Source organism: Peromyscus eremicus, chromosome 6 (genome assembly GCF_949786415.1).
Source record: "Peromyscus eremicus chromosome 6, PerEre_H2_v1, whole genome shotgun sequence".
NCBI classification, from domain to species: domain Eukaryota; kingdom Metazoa; phylum Chordata; class Mammalia; order Rodentia; family Cricetidae; genus Peromyscus; species Peromyscus eremicus.
In genome coordinates, this window is record NC_081421.1 from 117,085,022 (window position 1) to 117,097,791 (window position 12,770).

The 12,770-nt window shown below is 41.7% G+C and overlaps 1 protein-coding gene across 1 annotated transcript in view; it reads left to right on the forward strand.

Moving 5' to 3' along the window:
* Nucleotides 1–12,770, forward strand: part of LOC131913651 (uricase) — a 120,204-nt gene that overhangs the window by 22,446 nt on the left and 84,988 nt on the right. Inside the window, exon 3 of the mRNA XM_059266413.1 lies at nucleotides 7,552–8,918. Within this exon, the coding sequence (XP_059122396.1) occupies nucleotides 8,868–8,918 (51 nt within the window). The 5' untranslated portion in view covers nucleotides 7,552–8,867. The remainder of the gene's footprint in view (nucleotides 1–7,551; nucleotides 8,919–12,770) is intronic.

Below are 12,770 nucleotides of genomic sequence, written 5' to 3' on the forward strand. Positions count from 1 at the left end.
AACACACAGAGACTTACCCAGCTCTGCCTACCAAGTGCTGGGGTTACAAGCATACGCCACCACTGCCCTGCTTTCCTATGGCTTGCTAATAGCTCTGACCCCGGGCAACTTTATTTATTAACATACAAATAACATTTTAATACAAATAAAATATCACCATAGGTGTGGGTTCCCATCCCTGCTCATGTTGATGAGCTATATGAAACTGAGCAGTTCCTTCTACTTCTCTAGAAGTCTGTCAGTTCTCTCCTTCTATAAATGAGTAGCATCTAGACTACCATGGTGAGAAATGAATGAGTGAAATGGACATCATGTGACACCAAAATTTTACTAACTACCTATTATCAGCAGTTCATCATTGTAACCAGAAGATTTCTTATGAAAGTCAAGAGGCAACATAAGCCAGTCTACCTTGTTATTTGTGTGTGTGTGTGCGCACATATGTGTGTGTGCATGATGTGTGTGTGTGTGTATGAGAAAGACACACACACACACACACACACACACAGAGAGAGAGAGAGAGAGAGAGAGAGAGAGAGAGAGAGAGAGAGAGAGAGAGAGAGAGGGTTGTATGTATGCACAATGTTGTCATATTGTGTGTGTGGAGGTCAGAGGACAACTTGGTAGTTAGTTCTCTCCTTCTGCCTTGCTGAGATAGGTCTTTCTCTTTTCTGCCATGCCGCTACTGCCAGCCAGCTGGACTGTGCTTTTGGATAATTTCCCTTTCAGCATCTCCCATATTTTGGTTGAAGTGCTGGGACTACAGATATGTACAACCACATCTGACTTTGTTTATCCACTGAAAGCTGAAGGAATGCTCGGTTTCATATAGCTCACCCTCTTGTTATAACTTTAAAATGACCTTTGGATATTAAAAGTCCAATCTGAGGTCTAGAGACACAACTCTTGTGCAGAGGACTTGCCTAGCATGCTCAGGACCCTGGGTTTGTCCCCACACTGCAAAGAGACAAAGCAGTATAGTCAGGTCATAAATGTCTCCCTGATAAACTCTTCTAGGCATCCTCATGATGCTTCTGTCTAATGGAACATTGTCCTCATGGTTGGAATTTTTTGTCAACTTGACACAAGTTAGATTCATTTGGGAAGAGGGACAATCAATTAAGAAAATGTCTCCACAACATTGGCCTGTATATTGGCTTTTTTGGTTAATGATTGATGAGGGGGTTCCCAGCCCACAATAGATGGTGCCATGTCTGAGCAGATGATTCTGAGTTGTATAAGCAGGAAGGATGAGCAAACCATGAGGTGTTAGCCAGTAAGTGGTGTTCCTTCATGACTTCTGATTCAGTTCCTTCCTCCTGCTTCCAAGTTCCTGCCCTAACTTCCCTCAGGGAATTGAGAGTTTGACTTGAGAGTTGTAAAGTGCAACCAACCCTTTCCTCCCCAGTTTGATTTTGGTCATAGTGTTTATCACACCAATAGAAACACTGACTGAGACAGGCACTTGGGAAATGCGTGCAAAGGATTGCTTAGTTCTCCAGTGTGAAAAGGCAGTTCTTCTGATATCTTTCTCAGCAACTTGAGCTATGTGAAGGGACCTTTATCAGCACAAGGCATGCCAAGACCAAGTTTTCAGCACAAAGACTTATTTGCCCTAGAGGAACAAAGGGCAGGGAATAGGAGACAAAGACAGGAGATAGAGGACAAGAGAGAGGGAGAAGCTGTATTTGTCCTGGAGGGACAAAGGACTGCCTCTGGATAAAGAGGAGACAGACATGGCTCATAGGCAAATGGCAGTTTATAAAGGTAAAAGGGAAATCCTGTGTTAGGACAAGGTGTTTAATTTTGATTGGATAGATTAATTAAGGTAGCCACAAGGGGGCTTTTGATTGCTGGACTTCAATACTTTGATTGCTGGAACTTGGTAGTCAGCCTCAGGAGGAGGAAGTGGCCAAATATGGGAATAGACCTTGGAGGCTAGCTGCAGGAATGGAATCTAATGGTTTTTAGCAAGGCCTTCCAGAGCCATGTTTGCTATGCCCAGGCTGGCTAGAGCCTCTTCCTTCATATCTAATCCTCTCATTTCATGTGTGGCCTCCTTCCTTCATGCATGGTCCCCTTACTTCCTGTTGGTTCCCTTGCTCCACTTCAGTCTTTTTGGCCAGCTATTCAGCTGAAGCTTGGTCTTCTAGGACTTCTCTAGGAACTGTAAAGACTTTGCTGCCCTAACTCTAGTCACTTAGCTTTTGTTGCAATTCTTGTTTTTCTCCTTCTCAGGATAGTCCACCACCTATCCACATGCTCAAACCAGCAACAATAGATTTTTATTTCATTCTTACAGATAATTTTTGTCTTTACAAGTAATTTGCTTTAGTTTCCCAGTTTGGTTTGGGGATAGAAAAAGAACCATGTTACTTGTTTCCAGGGACTTCTTGATGTACCTAGTGTATGAATTATGTATAATAAAGACCTGGATAAGGCAAGGGAAGGAGAGAAGGATGGAAGATGGATGCTCGGAGGAACATACCAACTTTTGAGGACTTTTAGTATCCCATTTGTTCTCTGTAGATGATTGAGGTTCTTTGATATCTATCATTTTCAACATTGGAGTATAGGTAACAATAGACACAGCACACACAGTGTGAGAACAATTATCACCTTGAAATGCTAAATATTGGAGGTGATAGAAGAGAGAAGAAAGTAAAAAATGAGTCTTCACTCTAAGACATGGGTGAATAGCACAACAGGGCAAGTCTTAAGTGGAGAGATTTTAGCTGCACCAAAACTAAAGAATTCATTTTTGTTCTCATATTCTGATTTTAGAAGCCTTTAGATAGGAGATTCTGTTTCACCTAAGCTATCTCCCAAGGAAACATGTTCTTCTTGCCCTTCAAACAAATGAAATACAAGTTATCTTTGTAAAGCAAAATTTTAAAGATTCAATTGTGTGCCCATGTATGCACAAATGTGCACATGCACTTAGGTGCCCACAGAGGTCAGAAGTGGAGCATCAGATCATTTGGAGTGAAGTAACAGGTGTTTATACGGTGTGTGTACTGGGATCTGAACTCTGGTCCACTGATAAAGCTGTAAGTTCTTTAACCTCTTAGTCACCTCTCTAGCCCTTACAAGTTATCTTTCACATAACTAACAATTTCAGTTTGTTCATGAATATATAACCTGTAATATAGCTAAACTAAGAGATTAGAAAGGAAGATATAATATGTCACTGATCTCTGAAATCTAAAGACTTGGTTTTGACTTTGGCTTTCTCACTAGTCATTAAGGGCAGATGCTTGATTTCATAAATACTGTAAAAAAAAAAATCTGCAGTCAACTTGTGAGAAGCAAACCCTACAGAAATGAGTTTGGATTATCAAGAATCTTCCCCCAAAGGAAAATGACAAGCTAGGTATGGTGGCATGTGCCTGTGATCCAACTATGTGGGAGGTGGAGGCAGGAGGATCAGGATTTCAAAGTCGTTCTAGGCTAGGTTGTATGAGACCCACTAAAGAAAAAAAAGCTTTCAAAGTGACAATGTGTAGACCCTGAACAAGTTTACGGTATATCCCATTATATGAACTTTACTGAGAGGCTAGTACATCCAAACAAATGAAAAAAGCCACCACCAAGAACAACAGCAAGCCCAAACTACCAATTCTGGATGCTACCAACTTTAACTAAACTATACGCTTACAGGAGAAAAGACAAATAATTTATATTTACCTTGATACAATCAGTTTCTGTTAACATAGCTACTCTAATTCCAGGAAATAAGACTGACTGAAAATATAGACTATTGACTCGTGACTTAACAGGAATTGTTGATTAGCTTCAATTCCTCAGGCTGGGAGGGATCAAAGCTCCTTTCTCCAATAAGATGAAGGGTTTGTTGTTATCTCATAGCTGTCTTACTCTGAAACCTAAAGGTGACTCTTTTTCTAGATCATTCTTAGTTACAGTGGTTTTGAATTAATTCTTGTGTTCTGAGAGTCCCATTACCAAAGACCCTGGGTCCTACTATGATGGAAACCAACAGTTCTTGGTTTTCTCTTCCTTCTGTCAATGTGCATCTCATTTACTCTTATAATATGTATTAATTAGATGTGAATAATGACTAAGCATCATGGTCATAAGGATTGCATTTGATTGCAGTAACCAAGCCAACTAACATGCAGTTCATTTCAGACACCCCCAATGTTCTCAGTGCTTTCTATCTGTGATTCATTTAACCCTTTTGACAATCCAAAGCATTGGATATGCTGATGGGTCTCATTTTCACAGAGATCTGACTACCTGGTCAGAACCAGAATTCATACTCAGGCAATCTGGTTCTTAAATTCTCAGTGGCCATGCTATGAAATGTTTCAAGATATAAAACACAGTATCTTGTTAGTAGTTAAACACATAATGATATTTTGGAGTATAAGTTTATTATTTCACAACTGTCATAAAACAAAGATTTATTTAATATTGGTGAATCTAGTAGGTAAAAAAAAGGCACATTATGTTTGCAAGTAAAGGTGAAGATTAGGAAGAGCAAATATTTGGAGATTAAAAAAAATCTTCTGTCCTATCTCTGTTAACTGTCCCTCTCCACGAATGGTCTGCCCACCCCTGTCAGGGAGCAACTGCTTCAGCAGACATTCTTCTGTGCATCCACTGTGAGTCTAAGCAATATGGTTCATTGTGGGATGCTGGTTTCTGATGGGGAAGTTCATCGACTTATTCAACAATCAGTATTCAGAATCTCCCCACAAAGCTCAGAGATCCATAAGGAAATAAACATTGATATAAATAATTAGAACACAGCAAAAAAAAAAAATTGCAAACCAGGGATGATTTGCCAGGTTTATGATGGGAAGTGGTGGGAAGAGGATGTAAGGGCCATGTAGTCACCCGGGAGGGAGGCATCTTTAAAGAGGAAGTGTTTGAGCTGGGCAAGTTTGATCTCCAGGTGGACAGGAACAGGGAAAGGCTTTCCTGGTAGAGAAAACAGTATGAGGAAAGACGGTGGTTATGAAATAAGACAGGGCATCTAAGGAAATACAAGTCCCTTGATGTTATGGAGATGTGGGTTCAGGGAAGGAAGAGAATTGGAGATGAGCTGGAAGAGTAGGCAGGGACAGAAGAATTCAAAGAAATAGGGACTTAGGAGAGCCGATGAAGAGTAGCAATCAGTAAGTGGGACAAATAATTCAGTGTTTAAATAAAGCAAACTCTTAAATTGCTCCAGCTGGTTGTCGTGTGTGCTTCCTGTAACCAGGTTCTCAGAGTTGCTTTAGTTTTCCCCTTTCTGAAGGTGTTCACAGGCTGCCTTTGACTTTCTGAACTTCACAAATGCTCCCAATACATTCCATTCTTGTTTCAGGTAAGAGTCTGTTCAAATTACATTCCCTTTGTTTCCAAGCTAAGACCCTGTGTGAAGAATTGATTTTCTTATTTCTCCCTGATGAAGCTAGCTGGAAATTTTACATGAAGTTCACTTTGCTTCCTAGAACTCAGCTAACAGTCCTTCTTCTCTGGTTCTTGAGGCTGTACCAGGGTGCGCAGGACCCTGGCTTGCTTTGCTCTCAGAACTGGCAGACCTCAGCCTCTTCTCTCCCCAGCCCCTTGTTGGAGCAGATGGAACCTCGACATAGGAAAGTCTTTTTCGCTTTATAGTTGACCGACATACCGTTTCTGTTTGGCATCAGAACTCATCCTTCCTACATACATCCGTGCGTTTTTACGACCTTGGAAGGATAAGGATTTCCAACCTCACAGGCCTCTGTTGCTTTCTGTCTTGCTCCTGCTCCACGGCGACTTACAGGCTGTAAATGTATAATTATGTGCTTGGATTGGGAGACAGGATGCAAACAGAAGAAAAAATGAAAGGGTACAAGGAGCCGGGCAGTGGTGGCGCACGCCTTTAATCCCAGCACTCGGGAGCCAGAGCCAGGCGGATCTCTGTGAGTTCGAGGCCAGCCTGGTCCACAGAGTGAGATCCAGGACAGGCACCAAAGCTACACAGAGAAACCCTGTCTTGAAAAACCAAAAAAAAAAAAAAAAAAAAAAAAAAAAGAAAGGGTACAAGGAAGGGAAAGGACCAAATGAACACTTCAAAATGCCCTGCCATTTAATAACCAAACAACACTGCCTATGCTATCATATACTATTTTTACGATTGTTTTGCTTGTTTTTTGTTTTATTCTTTACTAACAGATAGCGTATATTTATTGTTATATGTTTTCCTTGGTACAGAGTGGGTTTTTGTTGTGGTAGCAGGACCTCATGTAGCCCAGTCTGGGCTCATATCTGCTAAGGAGCTGGAGGATGTCTTGAATTTCTTTCCTCCTTCCTCCACAGCTTAAGTGCTGAAGTTACAGGCATACACCACCATGACCCATTTATGTGGTACTAAGGACTGAATGTAGGGCTTCACATATGCTAGGTGAACCATCTACCAATGGAGCCACGTCCCAAGCTCCAAAGCAGTTCTTTTTAGTCACAGAAATTCCAGCAGTAATTACACTGTGTCTGAACATGAGTAATTAAAGTCAGAAGCCTTAGTTCTCATCATAGCGTTTAGGGTGTAGACTGTCAGGATTCAGCTGTGACTGTCGGTTTTTGGATCGCTGACAAGGGACTGGCATTTAGTCATCTTTCTTTCCTCCATTCCTCCCTCCCTCCCCCACCCTCCCTCCCTTCCTCTCTTCCTTCTATTCTCAGGAGAGAGGGAGAGAGAGAGAGGGAGAGAGAGAGAGAGAGAGAGAGAGAGAGAGAGAGAGAGAGAGAGAGTCAGAGTCAGTCCAGGCTTGCCTTGGACTGGTGGTGATCCTCTTTTGAGTAAAGGGAATACAGATGTGAGCCACTGTGCCTGGCTCATGTACTCCTCTTTGCTATGCATGCCTGTGACATCTGGAATGCAAAGATCCTTGTCTACTTTTGTAGAATATCACCCGTCCAGAAGGTGGGAAGTAGGGGGCATAGTAGAAGAATGTGAGTTTTAATGCAATCCTTAGTTGACTTTATGCTGACATTTCTTTCCCGAGTCTCTATCCCAGATACATGCTACAGTAATCATCACCAAGATAAGTAGAAGTGTGGTGTGCTGATTAATTTTTTTTTTTGTCAACATAACATGAACTAGAGTCAACTGGGATAAGGGAACCTCAACTGATCAATCAACCTACATTGGATTAACCTATGGGCATATCCATGGGGGCATTTTATGATTGATGGTTGACTTAGGGGTGGGGGCTCAGCCCACTGTGGATGTTACTACCCTCGGTGGATGGTCTTTGGCTATATATGAACATTAGCCGAGTAAGCCATAGGAAGCAAGTCAGTAGGCAGCATTCCTCTGTGGTTCCCTTGAGTTCCAGTCTGCAGGTTCCTGCTTGAGTTTCTGCCCCGACTTTACTCAATGGGGGACTGCGATATGGAAGTGTAATCAAGTAAATCCTTTCCACCTCAAGTGGCTTTTGGTCAGTGTTCTATCCCAGCAGGAGAGAAGCCAAGTAGGACTTGTGGGCAGAACCAGGGCTCCCTCTGATCCTGACAACACTCAGATTTTTCTTTCTCATATCATTTCTTTCTTTACTACAGAAACTTGGAACTTCACCGTACACAGAAGATGGAGGAAGAAAGAAAAAAGACACTGAAGAGAACAACCAGTGAAGGGATCCAGAGACGACAATGAAAAACGAGTGTGAAGGAGAAACCAACACCCTTAAAAGATTTTCCAAGTATTCAAAAGCAAAGGTTTAAATTGAGTCAACAGGAGACTAAAATGTCACACTTGCCTGCTGTCTTCACACACCTGCACCCACCCATCTGTCTCCCCTTCACCAAGCCTTTCTGATAGAGAAATTTTCAGCTGTGCATAAAGAGAGCCATCTTATGAAAGTCACAACTGTCATTAACACTTTCATTGGCTATTTGACTCAGGGTAAATGATGGCTCCTTATTCTTTGGATTCCTCCAATTAAACAGGAAGTTGCCTCTAATGCCTTATTGATGTGGAGTGAAGTCGTCCATCTTCCAGGCTGTTTGAGATGATCTTCAATGGTGGGAATCAGAATTCAAAGTTACTTCTTGTTGATCTCCTCAGAATGGAAGTAGCTTGTGTTCTGGGTTTCCTAGGACCACTCCATATTTTTGTTCATATATGAATTTTGTTTCCTATGGCTTTTTTAAAACCTGTATCTTATTGCCAATATTTGCTAAGTTTTTCTTAGCTTTCATTCTTTTCTTTATACGAATGTAGCCGATAGTCATATACATGCTGATTTGTTAAGCATGATAGTGAAGAAAGCTTCATTCATTCCTTTTATTACAGATTTGCCTTCTATTCAAGTTTATCTGACATGAAGGTACCAACATTAACGCTAGCAAATACTGGTATTTGTCTGTTACTTCTTTTGATCCACTCTTTCTCTCTCCCTCCCTCCCTTTTTCCCTCATCCCTTTCTCCCTCCCTCCTTTCCTTCCTTCCTTCCTTCCTTCCTTCCTTCCTTCCTTCCTTCCTTCCTTTCTTCCTTCCTTCCTTCCTGATATAATATGAAGCCCCCTTCTTTCCTCACCCAGTTGGCTCACAAGGGAATCACCAAAAGTGGCTTTGTCCAGTGATGGCCTTTCTTTCTTTTAGAGACCTGCTTTTATAATTACCTGGCTTCGATGTTTATGTTTCCAAATTTGCTGCTGTTCCTTGGTGCTGCAGTTGATTTCCCTCACAAGCTTTCACCCTCGTAACTCGACTTCCCAGAGGCAAGGGCATGCTCTGTACCTGGCTGTCTTATGAAACACTCGGGTTTGCCTGACCCACGCCTCCTCAGCTGCACCACCCAGGGCACTCTGAAGAAGAAGTAGACCTGACTGGAAGTGAGCAGTGCTGTACTGGCTCCAGATGAGCTTACACCAACATGGAAGCCCCAAAGTCAAGCTGTGGGACGTCATCTCTGAACCTTCTTGAAGTAAGTTTTCGCTAGGTTATTTTACTGCTGGTTTTTGTGATGCCACTTTTGGGGTCTTTACATTTTTTTATACTTGCTACAGAAATCAGAAGTGTTTCAGTGCAGAGTTCCACAAATGAGGGTGATCAGCCACGGGTTCATTCTTGCCTGTACATCCCTCGTCTCTTGTTATTTTATCCTGTATGCCTTGGTAAAAAGACTTCCTAGGAACTACCATTACTTCTTGGCTGGCCAAAAATGAAAAGAGAGCTTTAGGGGAAATGAAGGTGAGACAACATGTTTAATTGGTGATATTCATACATTTTTCTTACGTATTATGTGCCTTACAGCCCATCTTTATAACATACTTTGTTTGGGTCCCATGAGTTATATCAGCTACTCTTTACCACTTGCTCAACACACATTCAAATGACAAATTGAAAATAGACAGATCTCAAACAGACGGCAGCTCCGTGAGCTCGGGGAGTTTGTATGTTGGCTGTTCTGCTGTGTTCCCAGCCCTGGGATCTGCCTGATAGAGACAGAGGTGCTTATCATTCAGTGAATATTTGCTGAAGACTGCCTGATTGAACCAATGAATGAGAGTGTGGTTCTTAAAAGCAATTAATGTATTTGTAGTAGGAGTTATTTTTATACACTTGGTGAGTGTGATGAAGTCTATCCTTCAGAAAAAGGCTTTAGGAAGACAGATATCCAGTATCAGAGTGTCACATCCTTCTGTGTATAGACTGGGCAGCTAGGTTATGTCCTAGACAATTTTGCCTTAAAGGAAATGCATGGTTCATTCACAGTTTTTCGTTTTCTCTTTTAGTTATAAGGTAAAAAGAACTCATGTATAAAGACAATGAGTCCGTTTTGTTGATTAGTTTTTCCCATGTTAATTAGTGCCTGTCTTTTAGGAATGTCTAGGTACCAGTCAGGCAGTCATGTTGAACTCCACAGCTCAGCCTGGAAGTTGAGCACAGCCAGGCCCTGGGGTAGCCCTGGGGTAGCCCTGGGGTAGCCCTGGGGTAGCCCTGGTATGCTTCTACCCACAGCTTACCAGAAGTGCCAAACACAATTTCACTTGAGATTCATTTTTAATTTCATGTTTGCTATTCTTCTCTCTCTCTCTCTCTCTCTCTCTCTCTCTCTCTCTCTCTCTCTCTCTCTGTCTTGCCCTTTTTGAGATAGCAGTAAAAAGATGGGCGTTAAAGATGAGGATCTGAGATGCTGGTGGAGGACTTGACTATGTCCCTCAACCACAGCCTTCTCCCATCTACTTAGCTTGGAGTGCACTTCTCCTCCTTTGTTTCTCCAGGAGAAAAACAAAGTGGACACCGAACGCAGATTTGGCAGAGGGCTCTCCCTATGAGGGAGGATAGCATAAGCTTCAGAGTGACGTGACCAGCTGTGCTGCGTCTGCAGGAGCATGGCCAGAAGTTCTGTGTGAGGCTTTTAGCCAGTATACTGAGCTATAAAAAGCCTGTTACTCAGCCTGATACTTTCATGTTGTAGTTGAAGTGTTATGGAAGTTCATTTTATAAGAACTTAACTTCAACACATAAATCTTTCTCAGGTCAGCTAGACTTGGAGGTGGTTTTTTTTTTTTTTTTTTTTTTAATCCCTCTTGTAACTCACTCAGAGTTCATCCTAGGCGATCATTTCTAAAACTAGTCAATTAGGAAAGACACCATAGTACAATGGGAAAGCACACAATTGCAAGTAAGGACCCGGCTCTAACAAGCTTTTTATCCAGAATAAGTCAAACCTCCCCCCTCCACTTTCTCAGCTAAGTGAAGGACATTTCTTGGCATGAACTGTGACATGGCACTCAGGTCTCACGCTCTGGGTGCAAGATCATAACACTACCATTCTCACTTCATGAATAATAGAAAACCAAGTACTTGAATGAACCCTATCATCTATTCAGTAAATGTTAGGTAAATCAGAGTGTAACTTAACGTAACCTAGCCAATCCACTTAGTTTCTGGAGGAGAGAACTAAGTGAACTTCAGTCGTGTGACTTGGCATGTTGTTGCTGTCAACCATGGGCTTGGTCACCTTTTGGTGACAGTGATGGGTAGAGGAAGCAGAAGTTTTCAGAACATTGTAGAACTCTCTTTTTTCTTTCTGGTATTGCCTATTGTGATAGTCCCTACACATCTTGTGGTAGAATGTTGGTGGTATCATACTTAGCCATGTGTTAGTTGCAGTCAGGTTCAACACAGACCCCAAGCCCTTAGAGAAAAGGAGGGTGGTCACCTTCTTCTTTAAGAAACCTCAAATTTCTCCTTCAGATTTCACTTTTCAAATCATGCCAATTGTCTAATTAGTGAAGGAAGTCATGGGGGAAGGTCTATTTAAGCAACCAAAATTTTGGGTGCTAGTCCACACCCCATGTGGGGAATCTGATAGGTAAGTGGTGTGAGCTACCTTAGGTCTCTGCTCTGCAAGCAGTCTTCCTGCTTAGATAGGGAGTCATCAAGGTGTAATCTTGTGTTCTTCCTAGAGGGTGGACTCTCTCTGACTCTACTATTTCTTTGAACATTATCACTATCCTCCAAGTGACTCATCTTTGAGCTCCATAACCCTCACCACTACATTGGAACATTAGGTATGCATGACAGTAGTCTTAGTTATTCAGCGCTGTTATTCTTCACACTAGTTACACAAAATCATACCTCACGAATTGTTAGAAACATGGGTTTAGAGGTGGGCAGGACTGAATTTGAATCTCAGATCTTTTATGAACTACAAATGTATTGTTGCTTAATCTCTCCCATCCTTAGTCACTCTTCTTATAAGATAGGAAGGATGGTTATGCAAATCAATGACACAAAGCATGCAAAATACTCAGGCAAACACTTACCATATCATGTGTGTTCAACACATAATGGCAACTGTTACTATTCCCCTCTCTTCTTCAGCCTATTTCCCTCTAGCAGGTTCATCCTCCTAAGGTCTGACTCTATTGCTCAGCTCTCTTCCTCACCTCCAAAGAGGAAGAATCATAAGTGTGGAGAAAAGTCATTCTCTTCAGTGGGATACTTGGGATACCATTTGCTGTCTGTGTGATTTTGAGTAGTTTCTTAACTTCCCTCTGCTTCATTTTTTCTGTTTGTAAAACAGGAATAATCTTGCTACTTTAGGAGATTATGAGGTTCATATTATTTAACACCAGTGACTAATTTTAATTAAAACTGTTGTTTAAACTTTGTCACAGTGGCTGTGCCTTAAATCTACTGCTATTTCAGTCAGCAATTGCAACTCTGTAGTTACCAGCTTGGCCACTCAGGCCACGGCCTGGTGGGAATTCTGTTCCTGCAGGCACCTGCTCTGCCAGTGCCACTAAAGATAGCTTTAGCTAAATCTCTATCATTCCATTTATAAATAAGACTTGAGATTCAAAGGCTGGGGTGAAAACCTGCTAACTCAGGGAGGTTGAGTAGCACCTAGCTGACCTTCTCTCCTTGCTGGTGTCTCCCAAAGAGAGCATCTTTCTGCTCTGCCAAACAAAAAAACTGCACCAATCCAAATCCCTCCCTCCCCCTTCTGGTGCATCTCTCTATCTCTCCCAGATGCCTCTGATGCTCTATGATTACTTTCTGTCAACTAGGTGCTAACTCAGCCTCCTGACCCAAGTTTAATTTTATTTAATTAATGCAAATGCAAACTTGAGGCTCAGGGTGTGATCAAATATCCCCCAACATTTCCCCATTTTTGTCTAAATGAAAAGGAAAGGTTTTAACTCTAACATGATAAAACTATATATAATAAGAACAGCTATCAAGTAAGGATTACATTCACATTACAGTCCATTTGTATTTGGCAAATTCAAAGAAACTACTCGATTATCGATCCTATCTTGGT